Source organism: Ctenocephalides felis, unplaced genomic scaffold (genome assembly GCF_003426905.1).
Source record: "Ctenocephalides felis isolate EL2017-DRISC unplaced genomic scaffold, ASM342690v1 CF-g0.4_SCAFFOLD_01170, whole genome shotgun sequence".
Lineage (NCBI taxonomy): Eukaryota > Metazoa > Arthropoda > Insecta > Siphonaptera > Pulicidae > Ctenocephalides > Ctenocephalides felis.
In genome coordinates this window covers 54,934,711-54,954,278 of record NW_020537324.1, presented here as the reverse complement: position 1 = coordinate 54,954,278, position 19,568 = coordinate 54,934,711, and the positions used below count along the sequence as shown (strand labels likewise).

The following is a 19,568-nucleotide window of genomic DNA, read 5'->3' as shown; positions in this document are numbered from 1 at the left end:
TTAGAAGCTTTTAAAACATTAGGAGGTGAGGGAGAATAATCTTGAGCATAAGTATCGAGCTCTCTCCACTTGCGTCAGCGCGCTGATAAGAGTCCAACAACTCAAAAAGTAATCATCGGATCAACTTGAAATTTTCAGTTAACATTTTCAAGATATTACACTTAATGAAAATGCAAAAAAATAAAAATCGATTTTTCGAAAATTCCAAGTACCCCTAACCCCTTAAGTGTGATGTTAGGTTAAAAAAATAATAGTTAAATTTTGGTGGTAAAAAAACGAAGTGACTTTCCGAACAACCTTATACATCAATTTAAAGAATGGTTCAAATAATTTTTTACTTTAAAAATCGTCAACTTTTATTTTCGAATTTACGGAAATTGACAATGTTTTTTTCCCTGTCTCACACAAATTCTAATTATTAGTAGAAACTCGGGTCTTGAACGAGTTCTGCAATTTTTACCGAATATATTATTGGATTATTGCACTACTTACTTATTGGATTACTTGCATTACTTAGTTCTATGATATAACTAGAATACTAACTATTGCATGCTTCGTATTATTTACATTTTAACTAACAATAACTAACATTTGCAGATGAAATAATAATGGAGCGTAGCAAATACAAAGCAATGGCGGATGAAATGGACCAAACGTTCGCAGATCTTTCAGGATATTGATTGCCATTATTTGCCTTAATATCGATTCTTTTAATGAGAGTCATTGCAATAATTTCTATCTTTCATACTTTCTTTCAAATTGCTCATTTGCATGCTTCTTGTCCTCTAAATTTGATGTTTATTTTTATTAAATTTTCTGATCTTTTATGGGATAAAATAATGTGTGGCACAATAAGAGACACACAGTGGCTGTGTAGAGATTTAAATATTACAAAACATATAATAACATTCCATCCTTTATTTATAATGATAATTAACATACCTCTTTGAAAAATGGGAAAACAGTTGTCAGCTTCCATTCTATTTATAATGTGCTATAGAGTGAAATTTAAGTGCTTGTACACACCTAGTTCAATGATATAAGTAAACCTTTTTTTTATAAAAATTGTAAATTGCAGAATGCTAAATTACAAAAAATCGTTATAATATTAAGTAGTAATTACGCTTGCTTTGAGATTTTTTTATGAAATTAGATGTTTAATGACCTAAGGATTTGGTTGATAATTAATTTTAACATAATTATTGCGAATTCGATAAGAAATAAAAACTGTTTATAAAATGTTTGACTCTTATTGATTCTTATTTACAGGGTTTATGGTTTATGGTTTTTGGTTGTCTAAAATTGTTATGATGAAACAATTTGAGCAATTTAACATTAATACATTTAGAGAAAATTTGTAGTTTAATATATAGGTTGTAACCAAACTTTTGTTAAATTTCTTGCATCGCAGTAAGTCCATGGTTTTCAAAAAAAAAAAAAACGGGGAGGGAGCGCGGTGCGAAAAGGTTGGAAACCAGTGTTTGTGCAGCTAGATAAAAATTTGATTCGCTGATTAAATAATGAAAACAAACGTGCAAGTTTTATAACAAACTTGCTTACGCAAAATAAAGTAAGGAAAAACCTTTACTTTATTTAACACTATTTTTGGACTTCTTTTATTTTTTTAATTGATAATAATTTTTAAAATTGTTTATTTCAGATATTTTAAAAATAACCTGATCTAATAAAAATTGGGTTTCCATTTTTTATTATTCACCAAAATTTTTTGTATCTCTGTGATAAGGCTTTAAGCTTTGCAGTCCAAAAATTCACCTATCATACTCTCTTTGGACAGCCTGATTTTAAATCACGTAGTAGTGATATCAGTTTTTACTTGAAAATGTAGATGGAAATATGTTTGCAAGTGAAAATAGCCTTGCTGCAACAAATTAAAAAATGCAGTATAAGAAAACTTCTAATAGAAATATATGAAATATGCAGATAGACTCAAAGCTACGTATTTAAAAAGTATCATCACAACTGTTATAGTTCTGATTGAGTTTTGACTCTTAAATTTTGATTGCATTTTAATAAAAAAAAAAACAAAAATTGTTCGTTAAAAATATGATCACCGATAGGATACCCGTAGGGCAAGTTATAGTAATCGCAAAAAAATCGAAAATGAAAATTTTTATATATCTTTACGTTTCAGAGGTTTCTGAATATTTTGGCATACCTTAGAAAAATGGATGTATGTATGTGTGTATGTGTGTTATTCGATTTGTATTGGTAAGGAGACGTGCTGATTAGTTTTTGGCGAAGACAGGTCTAGCCATTTCGAAGATACGGGGCAAAGAGTGCCGAAAATGGTAACTCGGTTTTTAAGAGAACGGAGCGTCAGATTTTAATAATTCAAAAAACATTTCACTTTGCCATTGGGCGGTCAAAGATGATTATTAGACATATGCACATCAAATTATCAGATATTTTACAGAGATTTTAATAATAAGTGTTAATTTTGTTTACATTCCTATAGGCTCCGTACCAATGTTTATCCGTTAGACGGCGACGCGGCGCTAACGCGCTTTGACACATCGTCTCTATGCAGTTAAAGCAGTACGATTGCTTTGAAAAAATGTTCAGAATTTGCAAAATATGTCAAAATAAAGAAAACATTTTTTTTTCAAAAAAAGTAATTTTTTGTCAAATTTATAGTTTCTCAAAAATCTAATTTGTTCGAAGTAAATTTTTTTCAACAATGTTAATCTTTTTAAAAAAAAAATAATTTTTGGTACGGGAAGTTTCAGCAATTGCCTTAAGGCACGATGCCATGCGCCCACTAGTTTCCATTATTTTTATTGGATAACTATTTGTTACAACCATTTGTAACTGTTCAATATAGTAATATAGTAGTAACATAGTAGCTACCCCCATACGATGGTATGGAATGGTAGCGAGCACTTAGGAAAGATTTTCCACAAGTTGTAAGAAATTGCATAATTTTTGGGCCCGGCATAATTTAATTTGCATAATAAATCCAAAAATGTTATCAGTATTATAAACAATAAAATTAATTCAGTTATTGATGAATTATTTATGTTTATACGCTAAATTACTTTCCAATTCGTCCTTTTGCTACGAACAAGTATCGTTACCTAGACGTTTTGATTGGTACGAGATCATACTCATTAGCCTGAAATTTATGCCTAATAATTTGTTTAGCAATTAATTGTTAATTAGAGTTGTGGGTGTTGGCTGATCAGCAACCCGAGCGCTTTAGCTCTCCGCAGTATTTGAGCATGGAAACCAGGGCCAACAGCGTTGGTAATAGTTTCCCAGAATAGATACACCGCTCCGGTATTTGTGTAGGAGGTAGCCAATATGTTTTTAGCAAACTTCTAGCTAACAGTTTATTTCGTGAAGCATTTTATAATCGCAGCTGATATTCGCTTCATTCAGTCACGATTTGTTTGGATATCAGTTTATTTTGAAACTGATAAACAATTATGCATGCATATACATTGTAACAACATCATAAATTGAATTTATTTTGGATATTACTCATTTTGTTACCATTGTTTATTCTTCTCTCTCAAATGAAATGGATTTGCGTAGTTAAAATTTTTATTTCTTCATTAGAATGCATTTAATCTGGATTGTAACTTGAGTTATTACATTTAAGAGCTCTGTATGACTTAATACAGATACTCATAATTTTTTTTTGGTAATGTTGATAGCTGAATAATTGACGTCAAAACATAATTAAAGTAAGCACGTAATATATATTGAAACCAAATACCTATAAAGTTATAATTAATTCTGGCCTTTTGGTATTTTTTGGAAATATATAAAATTGCAGATTTGGGAGAAACTTTTAAGACATGCTGTTTTATAAATTTATTATAAACTATTTTTGCACTTCAATTATTGGCGTTGGGAACAGCAATACATAAGTGGTCGATATAGTATTAAAAATTGGCACTTTTAAAATTGTTATTGTTTTCTTTTTAAGTAATGCTTTAATTAAAGCCTAAAGCTTTAAAGCTTTGCGATTTAATTATAGAATACTTAAAAGGAAATAATAACAATTATGAAAGCGCCGTTGTTAATACTATATCGACCACTTATGTATTGCTTCAGTCAAAAATTATGGATCAAAAATTGTTAATAGCGTCAGTTTTCGAACAACAAAATTTTGATCTGAAATATCATTTGGGGATACGCTGGGATATTATTAACTTTAGACGCTTCTACTCAGATCCAATTCGCAAAGAATTTCTTCAAAACTCCCATCTGCTCCTTTTCTGAACACAACTGTGATCTGCTTAAATGCTAGTCACCAGGTTTCAGTAGTGGTTGTCGGAAATTTTCTAGTATTGGTTTAGCAGTTTCTTTGTGTTTGTGGACCAGTCGAAGTATTGGTAAGAAAATTAGTGGTATTGGTGAAAATATTTGAATGTGGTAGTATTGATTTGTTGGTGTTGGTAAATTTTAGCCTGGTGTTAGTGATTAGTGTAGTGGTGTGAGTGGATGTATCTGAATTGTAGGCGGTTCTTATTTCACCAGGATCTTTGAGAGGGATATCCACGCCCATAGCCTAGGCTCGGTAAAATCTTGAAGCTGAACTTCTCGCAGTGCTGCCGCGTATCTATTCTCGCGAAGTCTTTTAAAGGCGCAAGGTAGGTTGGATATTTCTGGTGATTTTGTTAATGCAAAATTAGCTTTTTTTTGTTCCAAATTATTTAAAAATATTGTAAAAAGAAGGAGTGTTAACCTGCAGCAATTGGTCATTTAAGTGAGAGTGAAGAAAAATATCTATGTGCGCTGAGATTCAAATATTGAAGTGTAGATGATAATCATTTTTTTAGTGCAACTATAAAATCTAAATTCCTCTTCTCTGAAGTAAAAAAAATTAATTTAGTTCTAAAAAAATGGGTCGTCAAAATGATGTGATTCAAATTTCAACGTGTGGCATTAAACAATTTGTAATCAAAAGTGTGTCTCAAACAAATTAATTGATAAATCAGATGATCAGATAAGATCATCGTTATTAAGGATGACAATATCTTGATCAGATATTGTTTTGTTACGCTTTCTAGTTCACGAATCCCGCCCGTTGCTATACTTGGTAGCAGCTATTTCGGGACTTAAGCTGGACCTACGCATTTTCTATTAAACTTATTCATCCGCGCAACCGCTCGCGCCGGTTTAATATTACAGATGCGGACACACATACAAATTCGTACCCGTTCTGTTTGTGAAACTATTTCGTTTATATTTAAACATACTTAAACACATGCCTTTGATAAAACACCATTAATAAAACAATGATAAAATACTTCCTTACATTCAATTATTTATGAAATATTTCTAAATTTAAGTGATATCATCGTCTATTGGAATATCGTATAATAGATTTCCTATAATCATGGTTTTAAACAATTATTATGTTTTTTTGAGTCATACAATCAATTTAATCAAACGTCCATATTTAATGTAAATATTTTAGAATTATTTTATAATCTTGGTTTTTGAATGATTACACCTTGTTATTTGAATTACCTTTTATGTAGTTGACCAAAGCATTGACTTCAGTCTGATGTAGTCTCTCGATGATTCCAACCTACATTCACTTAAATATAATTTTTCTTGCAATTTTTGTTATAGTATTTAAATTTTATTCTTAACTAAATTCAAACAATTTGCAAATTGTTTATATTCAATTACGACATTTAACTATGCAATTTTATTAAATTTCTCCAAATTCAACTCAATAATCTACAATTGTTTTTATGTGCTATTTAATAAATTAAAAATAATATAAAAAAAGATTTATTTAATTGATAATTTTTTTAATATAAAAAAAATTCATTATTGATTTTATTATTATTTTTGCAGCCAGAGTCTCTTCCTCCGTAGTCGCAAAAAACACAAACCTCCAAAATGGACGCGATCAAGAAGAAGATGCAAGCGATGAAGCTTGAGAAGGATAATGCTATGGATAAAGCTGACACCTGCGAGCAACAAGCTAAAGATGCCAACTTGAGAGCAGAAAAGGTAAATTTAAAAATATACTTAGAAAATACTTCTAAATCACTTCAATCATTTGAGATTACCAAGGGCTTTCCTTACCTATGATCAAGGCCATCTAAGCAAATTAGTTGAGATTTTTATTTTATATGATTATGGAGCAAATTCTTTCACATGCTGTGAAATAAATAAATTTGTTCTGATTTTAACTTAATTCTGCAATCTTTTTATACAAACCCATATCGAATCATACCCAGAAGACTTTGAATAATATCTAGAAAAAAGAGTACATTTTGATTAGATGGCCAACTTGCGTGAAAAATATTAGTAGATACAAACAGCGACGTATCTACTAGTAATAAAATAGTACATATGATAAATATCTGAAACTGCAAAATAGAAGTTGAATTAATTAGTAAAACAATGATGTACTTCATACTGATGGGCTAGCGGTGGCCGCTACCGCCAAGCCTGACATCAGGCAACTTTGATGTCAAATTTCCACTTGGGGTTATAGATCACAATATAATTCCAAGTGGAAATCGTCCTTCGTGGACATAGTTGCATCATACAATCATATGCACACTATTAGACATAAGAGCTAATATAAAAAAAAACCACATATAGGAGAATGATGAACCGATGGGTTGCTTCTCATATCAATACCCTAGGTCATAAGTCATACACATAAACAGCTTATAGAACATTAATAAAAGTAAGATTTCTGATTGCTGTGGAAATAATAATATTAAAAAAAAACTTCATACTGATAGTCCAGTCATTATAGTAAGTTCACCTCGGAATTCGAGATACCCAGCTGTGAGTCTGTAAATACTTGTATATAGACACTCTAAAGTTGTCTCAAAACCTACATAGGTATTGACATCCTACCATATGTAGGTTTTGAGACAACTTTAGGGTGTCAATATACAAGTACTTACAGCTGGTCATCTCGAATTCCGAGATTCTTACCTTATTTAAGCATAAATGACTGGACTATGAATAAATATAGTTCTTTCAGAATTTGATGTACGAACAAAGTTAAATTTTATTTTTAAATTTCCATTAGAACCATTGCATCATATGTTTTCTTATATGTTCTAATAGATATTTCTCTCTAGGTAAACGAGGAGGTTCGTGAACTGATCAAGAAACTCGGACAAGTCGAAGCTGACTTGGCCATGAACAAGAACAACTTGGAGCAAGCCAATAAGGATCTCGAAGAGAAAGAAAAGACCTTGACCGCCACCGAGTCTGAAGTGGCTGCACTCAACAGGAAGGTGCAACAAATTGAAGAAGATTTGGAAAAATCTGAAGAACGTGCCGGAAGCGCTACCACCAAATTGCTTGAAGCCACACAAGCTGCCGATGAAAACAACCGGTAATAAAATAATTATAAATGAAGATATTAATCACTTCATATTAACCAAAATGAATAAACACATTGTTTACTCGTTCTTGAACTTTTATCAGTAGATGTATAATTAATAATTAATATCTCTATATTTGCTTGAATTTTCTTTTGCTCATTATAAAACTTCCTATTTTTAATATCTCATTTATAATTTTTTTATAAAGCATTTTATTTTCATTAAATCATTTTTCTTGAATTTACTTTAAATTTCTAATAATTTAACTTCATTAAGCACTTATACATAAATTAACTCAATAGTAAGATGATTTCTTGTTGATGTGTTTGTGCACATATTCTGAATATGCATATACAGTCTGATTTTCTATTACTAATTATTATTTAAAATTAGTACTATCAAAATTTCTAATAAAAAATAGAATCAAGTGATTGAATTGCGTTCTGGTAGAGTTCAAGTCAATGCAGAAAAAAATTGAGAAATGGAAAAAGGTTATGCACAAAGACGACATTATAAAAATGATAAATATAAAGTCAGATACTTAATTGTAACCAAATAACAAACAAATTTTCACAATATAACGCATCTAAAACCGATTTGATTTTATATGATGTGAAATTTTATGCTTCAATAGTAGATTTACAAATAAGTATATTCTAAGTATGCAGATACTTAAAATATAAGTTTTATTTTGGATCAGTCCTGCAACTTATATGAAATGACTAGCAAACCCGACGAACACCGTTTCGTCACCAGATGATTTCGTGAGAAAGATAAAGAAATTTTTTGTTTGTTTTATATTTGAAAAGGGAAAAATTGATTTTATTATACAACAGTAATGAATTTATTTCGATTACAAAAATGAAGTGTTTTTAGTTGAACTTCTCTAAGTAAATGAAAGTGAATCCGCAATTATCCGTTTCATTGAAGTGCTCTTTGGTAAACCACATTTTTTTTTTTTGGTCTGACGTTAACACAAACAAAGCGGATGGTTTTCCAACTCGTGAATAGGCAACGTATAACTGCCCATGTGCAAAACAATGATTTTATAAATAATCTATTTGAAATTTATCCCGCAAACACTAAGCGATTGGCCTTGTGACTTGTTATTGCAAACGCAAGACGAACTGGAAATTACAATCGTTTGAAGTCAAACGGAAGACCAGTCGGAAACATTGGTATGTCACCAAATCGCCAGCAATTTTTGATTGAATGGTGAAATTCAGTGCGTGTACATCATTATTCTTTGCGGCAAAAATTGCTCGTTGACTTAACCAAGCATAATTCTGATAATTCTCACAAATGTCATTACTCGAATTTTTAATTACGGTGCGTGAAGTTCCAGCAATTTGCATTGGGGCACGATGCCATGCACCCCTAATTTTCTTAGCTATAAACCTTGCGGAGCCCGAGTCATTTCCAACAAATGCAAAACTGTCGAAATCGGTTCGTGCGTTCTGGAGTTATATCGTCAGAAGGAAAACCCGACATATTTTTATATAAATGTTGATATATCAAAACTATTAAAAAAATGTATTTTTTATTGTATTCATTGTTATTTTTTCTATTTTCAGTATGTGCAAAGTATTGGAGAACCGCTCACAACAAGATGAAGAGCGAATGGACCAATTGACCAACCAATTGAAGGAAGCACGTCTCTTGGCTGAAGATGCTGATGGTAAATCTGATGAAGTTTCACGCAAGTTGGCCTTCGTTGAAGATGAACTTGAAGTAGCTGAAGACCGTGTTAAGGGAGGTGACAGCAAGATCATGGAGTTGGAAGAAGAATTGAAGGTATTTTATGGGTGGTCACAGAGTTATGTCTTTGACTGCTATTTAATTTTTTTATTTAACAATTATAATTACTGATTTAGTGTTAAATGTTGTTTCAATAAAATAGAAAAACACTTATTAGAAATTAATAATAGATAAAAATTAGATTCATTTTAAATTTTGAATTTTAAATAAGCTCATGATAGCCGGTACTAATTCTGTACTGAAAGCGTATTAAAATTATTTATTAAAGAGAAATTAATCAAAATATTAAAAAAATAATAAATTTCTAATTCTAATTATTTTTATTTAGAACTCTAATAGAGCCATTTATATAGGTTCTTGAACTGTACTCATCTGATAAATCTATATTTAATTTAAATTCTATTTTTAAAAATAATGGACCTTTGTAGAGCTATATAGCTATGTTCCGAATCATTTAAATTTGTATTTTGGCACGTGAATTGTTTGCGCTACATCATTAACGAACAGGATCTCAAATCTTAGCCAACAATGTAAATATTACATAAGATTTGGTAGACAAAGTTTGCAGGTGATTCTTTAGAGAACTTGGTTATCGTACTGTAAACCATTATATGCATCATCTCTTTATAATTAACACTATTTTTTACAAAAATAAGTTCAATAGCTAAATCCTATTCAAATATCTTTGAGTTAGGTTCAACGCAAAATTCAATTCAGCAAGACACAAGCAGATTTTAAAGAATTGAATTTAGTTATTTTGGAAATGATTGGAAAAGAACTATTTAAAAGTTCAAAATAATCTATCTTTCGAATAGTATTTAGCATAACATATCATAATTTTAACTTGAAATTTTTTTTTTTTACTCGGCTGAATCTTCTAACGATTGTGTAAATAAATTTTTATATTAATTCAATGCCCCTTAAGGCACCTTATTATATGGCTGTTATGTATCTTAAGCATATTGTTAGATTTTTGTGTTTATTACATATATTAATTGATTTTATTATATTATCCAAGGTTGTAGGAAACTCCTTGAAATCTTTAGAAGTATCCGAAGAAAAGGCCAACCAAAGAGTAGAAGAATTCAAACGCCAATTGAAGACTTTGACCGTCAAACACAAGGAAGCCGAAGCTCGTGCCGAGTTCGCCGAAAAGACCGTCAAGAAACTGCAAAAGGAAGTCGACAGGCTGGAAGGTAAGTCATCCGATCAATATTACTTCTTGTTCCGATTTCCCTTATATTGTCACATAGATCTGATTTTTGAGATATATTTACTGTAAGTTTAAAAATAGTCGGAATGTCTTGTTCGTGTTTACATTTCGAATCCCGCGCTCTGCGCTATGTGGAAGTCAAAAATAGAGCTAAGACGCGATATATTATTGTAAGAAACTTTTATATGATGAATTCATCGTTGGAATCGATCGACATTGATCTTTTTATAAATTGAAGATTTTAATTATTGAATAATTGTTTAGACTGTAGGCGTATTTTAAAGTTAACAATACATTTAAACTAATATTTGTAATTGGGAATATCGGGAATAATTTTTTTAGTGACTTTATTGCTACGATTCATTGCAATGTGTTTATATTTATTTGCATATAATACGTAGTATGCTTCTTATTTCAAAATCCTAATTTTTTATAACCCAAAAATTTCAAGTAAAAGCATAAGTTTTACATGAAATTAAAATATTAATTTGAAAAAAATATCTTATTCAATGTGAAATTCCCTTTATATTGAGTTATCAAAATTAAGGACTTCAAAATTAAGAACAAATTAGAAAGCCACGGTCACATTTGATACTCAAAGATTTCTTGCACATTCTGTGAAAATATTATTTTATTCAACGTGTAAATTCTCCATATTTGGCTATCAAAATTAATGTCTTTAAAATTATTTAATAAATTAAAAAACCACGGATTAGTTCTGGTACTCAAAAATTTCTTGTACATAATATTGAAAAATTATTTTTTTCAAAGTAAACATTTTTTATATTCAAGACTGAAATTAAAGAAGAAATTATAAAACAACGGTAATAATAACGGATTAGGTTTTGAACTGAAAAATTTCTTGTGCATAATTTTGAAAAAAATTTTTAGTCAACATGAAAATCCTTTATAATTAGTTACTCGTTACTTATTAAAAATAACGGTCTTAATGACGAATTAGCTTTGTTACTCAAAAATTTCTTGTACCTATTTTAAAAAGAATATTTTATTCAACGTGAAAATTCTTTATAAATATTTATCAAAATTCAATACTTTAAAATTATATTTAATTTAATTATATATATAATAATTTTTTAATAATAATTAATATTTAATTATATAACAAATTAGAAATCAACGGTTTTAATGACGCATCAGCTCTGGTACTCAAAAATTTCTTGTATATATGTAATTGAGAAAAATTATTTCATTCAATTGTGAAAATCCTTTATATTCGGCTATCAAAATTAATAAGTTTAAAATTATATAATAAATTAGAGAACAATGGTCTTAATGACGCATTAGCTTTGATACTCAAAAAATTCTAGTACATAATTTAAAAAAAAATATCTTATTTAACTTGAAAATCCTTGACATTTGTATATCAAAATTAATAATTGTAAAAATTATACAATAAATTAGAAAACCACGGTCTTAATGAAGAATTAGCTTTGATACTCAAACATTTTTTGTACCTATTTTGAAAATGTTTTTTTTTTGTTCAATGTGAAAATCCATTATAATTGCTAAATTACACATTTGTTGTACATAATTCTGAAAAATTATTTTATTCAACATGAAATTCTTTATATTCAGTTATCAATATTCAATACTTTGAAATATGCAACAAATTCGAAAACCGCGATCTGAAGGACGGATTAAAGAAGCCTTTTTACTCAAAAAAAATTGTAATAATTTTTGAAAAATTTTGAATACTAATTTGAGCTAGCGAGTAAATTTTTGAGCTAATCCGTTATAAAACCGTTCTTTTCTAATTTGTTGTATAATTTTGAAGTCTGTTATAAAACCGTTGTTTTCTAACTTGTTGCATAATTTTAAAGACATGAATTTTAATAGATAAATATAGAGGTTACTTATGTTGAATAAAATATTTTTTTCAAATAATACAAAAGCTTTGTGAGTACCAGAACTAATCCGTCACGATATCATCCTTTATATTTGTCGGATTAACGGATTAACTATGCCAATTAAGCAACAAACGAAGGAAAATTACTTTCAACTGAAAAAAATCAGAGGACCCACATCTGCTTGCTAACTTTCAGAAGTAATTGAATTTATTTTGACATATGGGTCTATTTTATATTAAATACTATCTGTCTTGTAGTAAGTTTTCGAATAGGTGAAATTTTGCTAAGCAATTACTTAAGTGTCTACCGTCATTTCTCAAACATAAAGCTCTGACATTTGAAATTAATGAAGTAAAATGATCTCGGAATGCGCGTGAAACGGTGGTTGGACAATATTATATATTTAGGTGTGACACAGTTCTTAAAAATAAATCCACCCAACTAGTGTCATATATCTCTCACGGTGAGATACGAAAACGTATTCTGCAAAACCACATAGCGCAGTTGTAGAATTTTCTGTTTCCTTTTGCATTTGGTAAGCTTTGAATGTTAGTTCTATGCTTATAGTAGTTATGTAAAATGTGTCATGGAATCATTATTCGTGTATCGTGTGTTTTGTTTCGGCTTCTGGTCTCTTAATATAATATATATTTGTATTCGCAACCGTTACGAAACTACGTCGGCCCAGCCGACATTGCGGATCGTTAACAAGTTTATTTTGGTTCGATGTAAATTTAGTTCCGCTCGCATCATATGCGCCCGGATAGCCGAACATCTCAAATTTCACTCAACATCTTTCGTGGTCGTTACCTGAATAGTAAATTTCATTTTTGGACGTCACTTTCGCGTTTTTTAAGAAGTTTGTCCAGTCATTCATATTACCATTTAGGGGGCGTCCGTTAATCATGTGAGGTTTTTATGGGAAAGGGGGGTTAGACAAAAAATCACGAAAAATCACGTTGGGAGTAAGATATCACGGGTATTTATTTTTTAACTGATTTTTATGAAAAGAATCAAACATTTTTAAAAAAGAATAAAAAATTTCACAGTTTTTTCACGTAACTATAAATACACGTGATGTTTGGTGAGGGAGGGGTGGTAATTTTGAATATCACCATGTATTCCCAAGGGGGAGGGGGAATCCAAAAATCCTCAAAAACTCGCTCACGTGATTAATGGACGACACCTTATTAGTATGCTTCGTTACAAATGCATTTTATGCCAAACGATTTTTGTATCTAAAAAAATTGATCCATTTAATTATACATGTTTAGATATTCAAGCTTTTCCTCCTAAGCGTAATAATATACCGTTTACCAATGAAGTTGTTAATTACTTTGTATACCAATTTCATTCAGTATGAAAATTACATATGACAAAACTTTTTTTTATATGATTGTATTTCTAAATTCAAAACCAACAATTTAAAATTTCCAGAAACAATTTCGTATTGTAATACGTAATTACATATTAAATATATATTAAATATTTATTAATATATATTAGTTGTTGAAATATATTAAATATATTAATTAAATATATATTAATAATCTTATTCGTATAATTACACTTCCTTTAAATCGAATAATTATTATTGCATCTCCCTGACAATAAAATTTATTTATTAATAATTTATTTTCTTCGTTTCTTATATAAAATGTAATTATATTTGATATAATCATATAAAATTGGTAATATATTTACCTCTCATATCTCTCATGTATTGCAATATAAGAGAACTTTTAAGTACAAATTTTCTATATTCTGCTATAAAAATTGCTCATTTTTTTTCTAAAAATATCAGAATATAATTTAATTCTTAGAGATAGTTTAGAAATTATATCTCATTAACATGATATAAAAAGTTATATTTGAAATATCTGTTTTATTTTTAATATGATATATTTTTTGCAGTACGAACGCCAATATCACATTTTTCTTAATTGGTGCAATAAATATATTATTCTCTGATTCTACTATCAAAACTTTTAGAATTACATTGCAAAATTAGTGTTTTATTTTTTAATACTATAGTTGAAATATCTGCTTTTTTATATAAACTTTTTTTTAATTGTATTAATAAATATTTTACAATAAGAGATAACTTTTAACTAAAAAATTTCTAAAATCTATCATCAAAATTTCTCATATAAGTGGATAATAATAGAATTTCATTTAGTTTTCGTTAGAGTTTCGAAATCGATATCAAAAGTTGTATTTGGAATATCTGTTTTATTTTTATTATAAAATCCGCAATAAGAATGTTAATTTTTTATAACTTGTTGTATTAAGTATATTGCAATATAAGAGAACTTTCAACTACAAGTTTTTTCAACTCTATTATCAAATTTTCTCAAATAACATAGCAAAATTAGTATTTCATGTAATTCTCGTTTCGGACAAAATTTTGAAATCGTATATGGTATCTCATCATTATGTTAAAGAAATTATAATTGTAAGGAAAAGCTGTAACAATACGAATGTTAAAATCACATTTTTCCTAAATATTATAATAACGCATAGTAATGCATAAGAGAAGTTTTAACTAAAAAAATGTAAATTCTACTATCAGAATATCTCAAATAACATATCAAAATTTTATTCAATTTTCTTTGGACGTAGTTTCAAAATCGTAACTCATCATTATAGGTAATATTAAAAATTATATTTGTAATATCTGTTTTATTTTCATTTTATTATCTTAATACAAATATTAATATTATATATTTTTAATTGCTATTATATCTAATATATTACAATATAAGAGAACCTTAATCTACAAATCTTCTAAACTTCTCAAATAACATAACAAAATTAGAATCTAATTTAGTTCGCGTAGTTCTGAAATTTGATCTCATTATGATATTAACTGTTATAGTTGGAATATATTTAAAAATTTTATAATATCATTTGTAATATGAATGTTAATATTTAAATGAATCGTTTGAATTAAATCTACAAATTTTCTAAATTCTACCATCAATACGTCTGAAATAACATGGCAAAATTTTAAAACAATTTAATTCATTTAGTTGTGAAATAGATCTCTGCAATATCCTAAATATCCTAAATGTTAACGTTTTTCTTAATTGTTTGAATAAATATATTGCAATATGAAAAAAATTTTAACATCAAATGTTCTTAAGTGTACTATCAAAATATCTCAAATAATATATGAAACTTAGACGTAGGCGTTTCGAAATCGTATCCCATCATCATCTTCTTATTGGCTTTTGAACCTGTTATAATTTTGCTATCGTCTGGGCTGAAAAATGATGATCTTAAAGCAAATATTATTAAAATTAATTATTTCTGTCGATACACATATGATTCCATGTCGTTTGTCCTTGTTCGTGCTTTTAGAGATTTGTGTGCTATCTTTCCAGACGAACTATTCCACGAGAAAGAGAAATACAAATCGATCTGCGCAGATCTCGATCAAACTTTCGCCGAGCTTACTGGATACTAACAAAAGCCTCCTTTCTCTACCTTTCCAAAAGACCTCATCTGCAACCAAAACCTACATCTTTTTCATTCTTTCACTTAAAAAATTCTTTCGAAATATCATAAATTCGATCTTCGAATCTAATTCATTGGAAATAAAATTTTGTTTCTCCGGTAACATATTTCGGTCATTATTAATTTTTTTTCATGTCATTTCAATTTTATTTATATCTTACTTTGTCTTCAATTTTGCTTTCAAACGTCAGTCAGAGAACGATTTACAATTTTAAATTCATCATTTGTATTTCAAAATTGTAAATTTTCTTTAGCCAGTTCAAGCAAGATTGCAAGTAAACTATGCAAGATTAATAACTTTTCAAATTTGAATGACATAGCCTTCTATATTTACTTATATCCGTTACTATCTCTGAGATTTTTGCTAATTCTTGGACTGGTAGTTTTATTCTTCTCTCCATTTTTTCATCAAATTATCCTCCTCTAATGTATCGTCAAATGTGTTCTTTGCAATCGATATTGTGTTTACTAAATAACAAAAGCTACAGCTGCTCGGCCGATTAAAGCATCGCTCCGCAATGTCGTAATGCAAAGGTATCTCTGCTGATAATAATAGTAGATTGCTAATTCTATGTCCCATGGATCACACGAAACAGAGAACACTACAAAATTCAATTAAATCGTCCACTATTTCCACAGTAAACTCCTTTCTACCAACACTCACATGGTGTTATTGTTAATACAGTAGATGAAACATACTAATGCTTGTAGATGTATTTAATAACACACTTTTGCTTGAATTATGGTTGCTTGACTTCTAATTTTATATTAATATTTATTAGTTTATTAAGTTAAGTCCATAATCAACATGCACTTCAGGATTGATATATCATAAGGTGATCATACTATTTTAATTCAAATCCGAGACGAAAAATTGTAGCAGGGCCTTCAGTTGTATAACTTAAGGGGGAAGTCTGCTTTGGAGGCTTTAAAAAATAGCTTTTTTGAGAAATTTTTAGGCGCCACATGCGTGCATGTGTCGTTTGACGCAAAAGATACAGGTCACAATTTCCATTCGAAACAAAAAAAAAACAATTGATATTTTCAGTAGTATAGATTCCAGTTAAACCTAAAAAATCCAGGAAAAAAGAGAAATTCACCAATTTTACACAACTTAAAAAGAAAATCAAGTTCTTTGATAAAAAAAATCATTTTAGATTGTTTAAAATTGGGTTAAATATAACATTTTTTTAAGGTTTTTTAGGTTCAACTAGAAGAGAATTTAATACTGAATGCAATCAATTCTGTCTTGTTTTGATAGGACGTTCAGTTTTTTTCTATTTCCCGCCAATTAAATAAAATCGAAAAAATGAATAACCGAAAGATATATATTCTTGGCTAGTTTTTGAAGATATCTTTGCAAAAAAAAAAATAGATTTTTTAAGCCTCTACAGCCCCTACTATTTAGTAATCAGAATCACTGAAAACATTTTTTTTATATTGAAAGACCTACACAAATTTATCCTTTTTAGAAGGTTTTTTTTCATTTATTTGCAATAATTTGGGACAATCCGGAACGAAAAACCTGAATCCGGAACAAATATTGCTTTTACATAAATCCGGGGCGCAAGGTGTAAATCCGAGATTTGTTCTCGACTGATTCGGGACTTATATCACCTTAATTTCAGAAAAACATTGAGTAGATACATATTTGAAAATGAAAATGCATCGGACATGAGCTCTAACGCAGCTATTAAATTTCTTCAGAAATAGTTGTTTCTTTTTTTCTACTAGATATGACTTTTGGAAATTTAGAGGTGTCAAATTTAAACGATCGTGAATATAATTGTTTTACTTGAGAAATTTAAGGAAAAAATGTCGCAAATGAAATGCCGATATTAGTGTTCGTTTTTTCTTTTATTACCTAATATTAGTAACTTCATTTCGTCAATCGAAAAAAACATAATATTCAATTATCCGGTTTATTATGGTAGTACTTCTGTATAATGTGAAAGAATAATTTTCGTGAAAAAAAAAATTTTTGAAGTGGATGAAAGGTCTTGAAGGATAACTTTATAGTATATCAAGAACAGTTGCGCATAATTTTGCTTCACACAACATACTAAAGCGTTGCCATTTGTAGTCAAAAAACGTATGTTGCTCAAAATTAATTCAAAAAGTGGATCTTGGAAATTATTGCTCCGCGGTGAAAATATACTTTTAGAAAAAAACTATCTACATTTTTTTTAAAAGCTAAAAGGTCACAAAAAAAGCAGTACCACTCTGATAATTACTTATTTTGTAAATCAGTACTATTTTTTTAAATGTCTTAATAATATGTAAAATATATCTTATTTTCTATGACTACATTTCAAACTACAGAACGAATTAATTTTATTTCCACGTATTTGTATGGAAAAACGCATTTTGCATAGTGAACTTTTTGCACAACGAACTTTCTCCGGGACGAATTAAGTACGTAATGCGGGGTATCACTGATGGTTTCCATGATTATATCAAGGCATCAAATTGATTTTAATAGTTAACACAAAATATATAGAATATCATTATTATTTGGTCTTGGCGTCGTTTAATGAACTCTGCTAAGACGTGTGGTGCCAAAAAATATTGGATAAGTTACCACTAAATGTGCATAGCCAAAATAATAAAACACAGAATTTATTAATATATCACATACTTATCTCTATATAACAGATGACCTGTAATATACATTCATATATTTCAAATTTTTATACAAGTAAATTATGGCATTTTTTATTGAAATGTCGTAAGTCAACTACTTAATAATGCAGTACGATTTTTACAATTTTTATGAAACATGATTTTGTTTAGGTACTCTACATTCAATATACACATTGAGAATGAGTTTCTAACACCTCATAAATGCTGTTTGAATTTATTTTTTTTTGCTATAAAATCTATTAATGTGAATTAATTATCTAATTATTGTATTTCATTTTCTAGACGAATTGGGCATCAACAAAGACAGATACAAGAGCTTGGCCGACGAAATGGACTCTACATTCGCCGAATTGGCTGGTTATTAAATATTATCAATCATTCTTTTTCTTTGAAATATAATTCATTTAAATTGGCTATGTTTGTCAACCTATAGCCACTGAAATCCGGGGCAGTGTGTAGTTTACATATAACAAATAATGACCATCCGTTTTGTCTAATGAATATTTTTCGTACTGATTTTATACGAAATTTATAGATTAAAATCAACGTGTATTAATTTTCTGTCAATTATTGATCAATACATAATATTATAAAATTGTTGTAAATCATTATGTTACATAATATATATAAAGTCTTGTTTTAACTTATTTATAATAATTATAATAAAAACATAAACATCAAGCTTAATGAATTTGCAAACATGTGGAATTTTATTTCAGTGGCGTATTAAATTTTTGTGGATTTTCAGTAGCAATTTCTCAACAAAATTGTTGAATGTAATGAAATTTTAAAAAATGGCAATTTTCTCGCTAGCTTTTGCTTGCTTGCTTATCAAAATAAGATTTAAATGTAGTCGATGTTGGTGATAGTAAATTACAATAAATTGCATTGATAGAAATATAATTTATATGTGTTTCTGATCCTTAGGCAAGCGTTATTTGTAATAGTAACTAAATAAATAGTATTGCTTTTCGACTATTTGTGAAATTTAGTATATTAATAGAATAGTGAATTTGAAAAAAAACTTATCTATGATCTCCAGAAATTAATACTAAATACAAACCTCACAAAATTTATTGCTGGAGCTTAAGTTACTGGTACGTAATTGTAATCTTTATATTATATAGCATTATATATTACATCACATAAACCTACGATTAATATGAAAAATTACACATATAATTTTTATTTTTAATTTAAAAGTATAACGATTTCAATATTTTTTTA

The 19,568-nt window shown here is 28.7% G+C and overlaps 1 protein-coding gene across 2 annotated transcripts; it reads left to right on the top strand.

Annotated features, from left to right (window-relative positions):
* Positions 1 to 4,532: 4,532 nt before the first annotated feature.
* LOC113368133 (tropomyosin-1) lies at positions 4,533 to 18,728 on the top strand. 2 transcript variants are annotated; one of them, XR_003366348.1, is made up of 7 exons: positions 4,533 to 4,619; positions 5,839 to 5,997; positions 7,092 to 7,351; positions 8,915 to 9,134; positions 10,117 to 10,294; positions 15,566 to 16,232; positions 18,624 to 18,662. XR_003366348.1 is itself a non-coding variant. In XM_026609693.1 (6 exons), exons 2-6 carry the CDS (start codon positions 5,884 to 5,886, stop codon positions 18,704 to 18,706), a joined length of 855 nt encoding a protein of 284 aa, XP_026465478.1. In that variant the 5' UTR covers positions 4,533 to 4,619; positions 5,839 to 5,883; the 3' UTR covers positions 18,707 to 18,728. The 2 variants fall into 2 exon arrangements, 1 of the variants encoding a protein (XP_026465478.1); XM_026609693.1 differs by lacking the exon at positions 15,566 to 16,232 and having other exon boundaries at positions 18,624 to 18,728.
* The last annotated feature ends 840 nt before the right edge of the window (positions 18,729 to 19,568 follow it).